At 38.8% G+C, this 3,166-nt stretch overlaps 1 protein-coding gene across 1 annotated transcript in view; it reads right to left on the bottom strand.

The window, feature by feature from the left end:
• The window catches only part of LOC109842091 (golgin candidate 5), a 27,167-nt gene that overhangs the window by 7,174 nt on the left and 16,827 nt on the right, over window positions 1-3,166 (bottom strand). Inside the window, exons 9-14 of the mRNA XM_020411002.1 lie at window positions 2,775-3,059; window positions 2,560-2,619; window positions 2,390-2,473; window positions 2,172-2,237; window positions 346-444; window positions 4-257 (exon numbers count right to left, since the gene is read on the bottom strand). Coding sequence (XP_020266591.1) covers window positions 4-257; window positions 346-444; window positions 2,172-2,237; window positions 2,390-2,473; window positions 2,560-2,619; window positions 2,775-3,059 — 848 coding nt within the window. The remainder of the gene's footprint in view (window positions 1-3; window positions 258-345; window positions 445-2,171; window positions 2,238-2,389; window positions 2,474-2,559; window positions 2,620-2,774; window positions 3,060-3,166) is intronic.

Genomic DNA, 3,166 nt, shown 5'->3' with positions numbered 1-3,166 from the left:
GGCTGAAAAACAAACAACATAGTTCTAACAAACATTACCTTCTCTAGAAGTTCAGTTTTTGCCATTTCTTCTTGCAGAACTCGCTTATGTTTACTTCTCAGGTCTTTAATTTCATCTTCAAGTTGTTTGGCGCGACCCTCTTGAGTTGCAGCTTCTTCCATTGTTGCCAGGTATTCTTGTCTACTTTCAGAAGCCCTTTGCCTCTCTTTTTCAAGTGATCGACTCAGTTGTGTTTGCTCCGTTCTTAGGCAAGCAATCTGCAACACTTCAACAAGGAATAAGTACCAGGATGAATTGTCTAATTAACACTGTATTCCATTATAAATCAACAGGCAAGATTAGGACCTGGGTTTCTAGAACAGTTATGCGAGATAGACTTTGTGATAACCGCTCATTCATGACTCGTTCATTCTCTTCTGCAGCTGCTGCTTTGGCTTCAGCCTCCTGCCAATTTAAGTCAACAAAATAAGGAACAGAGTTGAAGTAGATGAAAAATCACAAACAGTCAAACGCTTCCAGAGTAAAATATATGAGGACGTGTTGAACTTCCGAAACAAAACATCAAGTTTCAAAAACAAATGGAAGAAAATAGAGAAACTTCTCAGCAAAATCTGCTCTTATTGGGTTCTGCTGACACTCTGCGCAAAAAAAAACTAGGAAGTTTGAAAACTAAAGGAAGTGGTATATGTGGAACAAAATGAGGAGCTCGCAGGAAAACAAAGTGGCCAACTTTGCAGTAATTTCTGCAGAGTCTATCCTAGTGGTTCAAATTCTAGCCAGAGATCTGTTAAAGATTATAAGTTTCTGGAGTACAAAGACATCCATTTATCCCTTCTAGCCAATCGGAAAGAAAAAGTCCAGGATAATTACATATTACAAAATAGTCGATAATTACATATTACAAAATAGTCCAAGATCTGATAAGAGTTCTAAAGAATCAGATATGAACAAGATAAATAAGATTAAGATCTCATCCTTGAGCAAAATCCTTTCTTGGATTTATTTCTTCTACATAGTAACTGGAACGAAGGGAGTACACATCAAATAATGATTTTGAAACAGGAGCGATACCAACTTTGGATCAGAAAAGAGTCATACCAGAAATTTATCACGCTATCCCTACCAAGCCACATCCGATGCATATAGGAGTGTTTCTTTTTTCTTTTTTTTTTAACTCCAAAATGGAACCTTCTGCTACTAATTTCTTATTTCATCAATACATCATTTAATACTGTGTACACCATTTCCTAGTGACTAGTGCAGTATTAGGCTGTTTGATTGGATAAAAAAACTTAAGAAATCAGTTTTCCCCCTCAACATGGAGATCAATTTGCTGTTTTGCTTTCTTTGTCTACAGTTTGGTTTGCAACAGAAAAAGGGGGAAGTTATCCCCAAACTTGTGATGAAGTAACTGATATCAGAGAAATCAATTTCAGCAAAACAGGAGAGGAAATTGCTTCGAATTAAATTTTTTTTGGAATAAAGAAGTCAAATCAGGTGGGTTCTTACCACTGTTTTAAAAAACCTCCGCCTAGACCGCTTAGGCGTACGCCTAGACCTAGGCGGTACCTAGGCCGCCTAACTAGCGCCTAGCGCCTAGGCGGTATTTAGGCTGCCCACCTAGATTTTACGAGCGTTTAGGGGAGCATTGTCTGCTTACGTGGATTGCACCATGTAAGCCTTGATTGTGATTTTATGTGTTGTAGCCTACACGTCCTCCAAACTCCATTAACCTCCAAATATGAACACCTCCACTACCTCCTCCGACCTTCAGCAAAACCTCATCGAAATGAAGAAAGAAAAAAAAACGCCCAGAAACCGCTTAGGCGTCCGCGTAGGCGACTAAGCGCTGGGCGCCAAGTCCGACGCCTAGAAGCGTCTAACGTGTAATGTAACATTGGTTCTTACTCAAGGTATGTGATTTCAAGGCTAGCGGTTCCTTTTTTTTTTGTCTACTCCACAAACACAAGAATCTCAAGTATGCCAATTCCACCCTAATTTTCTACAGGAAACAAACAAGGAAAAATAATTTCTAGGAAATGTGTTGAAATGCATTGAAATGGCTTTTTTTTATTGGTTTGAGTTTCTGTTATTTTGCAGAAAACAACAAAACAGACTCTTATTGTAACGTTAGAAGATACACATGTATAGATTTTCAACAACGAAATAACCTGTAAGCGAGAGTTAAGGGCTCTCTCCACACCAGCCCAGGCCTCTGCTCTTCTGGAAGCTGTTTCCTGTTAAGCCAACAAAATTGTGCAAAAAAGTTTAAATAAATAAATGAAAACATAAAATTATCTGATCAGACAGATGTATTCTATGCATCAAGAATCTTGCAAGAAAATGCTTCAAGAGGGGGGGAAATTATAGTTAAAAAAAAGTGTTCTACCTGCATTGCTTCAATCTGCCTTAAAAGAGGCCGAGTCGAGTCAGGAACTTCTGCGACTAACTCATTATACCGCAACTCACTTGCCTGAAAGCCAGATAATTTTATGTAAGCAAAACACTAGAAAGACATAAAAGTAGTAGTTCGGAAAATATTCAATAGGTATGACTGACTTGGTAGCGTTTTTGAAGATCATCAATATCCCTCCGGAGCATGTCTTCCCTAAAAACTGCCTACAACATTTGACCCAATAGTAAACGTGACATCTTTCTGAAAGAACCATACAAAATCACTAGCAAAAATGTTGGATGCAACAAACGTACATCATAAGTGGGAAAATATATCATGCGAGCATTACAATTAGAGAGGGAGATCAGAGGTCAAGTACCTGTTGTTCAGTTCTACTTAAAGTCTGTCTCAGTTCCTCCAGTGTTTGAACCAGCATAGATTCACGTTCACTGGCTTCTTTCAAGCGAGTCTCAAGTTCAGCTCGTGCTTCATTATTTGCCCGTGCCTCTGCCACTGCTTCAGCCTCCTTGGCTGCATTCAGGGCATTGGTATAGAATTCCTTCTGAGCAGCAAGCTCCGCTTGATTTTTCTCTATTGTTTCCTGTAGCAACTTTTCTGTAGCTGCCTTATCCTTTTTAAGACTTTCAACTTTTGTCTCCTCAACCTAATATATTATATAAGAGACGAAAAATGAAATGTTGAAATTGCTTGACCATATATGATCTCAATTACGCGTAAAAATATGGGTTAATTTTAGAACCCCCCCCCCCC

The sequence above is a fragment of the Asparagus officinalis genome, chromosome 5 (genome assembly GCF_001876935.1).
Source record: "Asparagus officinalis chromosome 5, Aspof.V1, whole genome shotgun sequence".
NCBI classification, from domain to species: Eukaryota; Viridiplantae; Streptophyta; class Magnoliopsida; order Asparagales; family Asparagaceae; genus Asparagus; species Asparagus officinalis.
The sequence above is the reverse complement of the archived record's forward strand: the minus strand, read 5'-3'. Positions and strand labels throughout refer to the sequence as shown.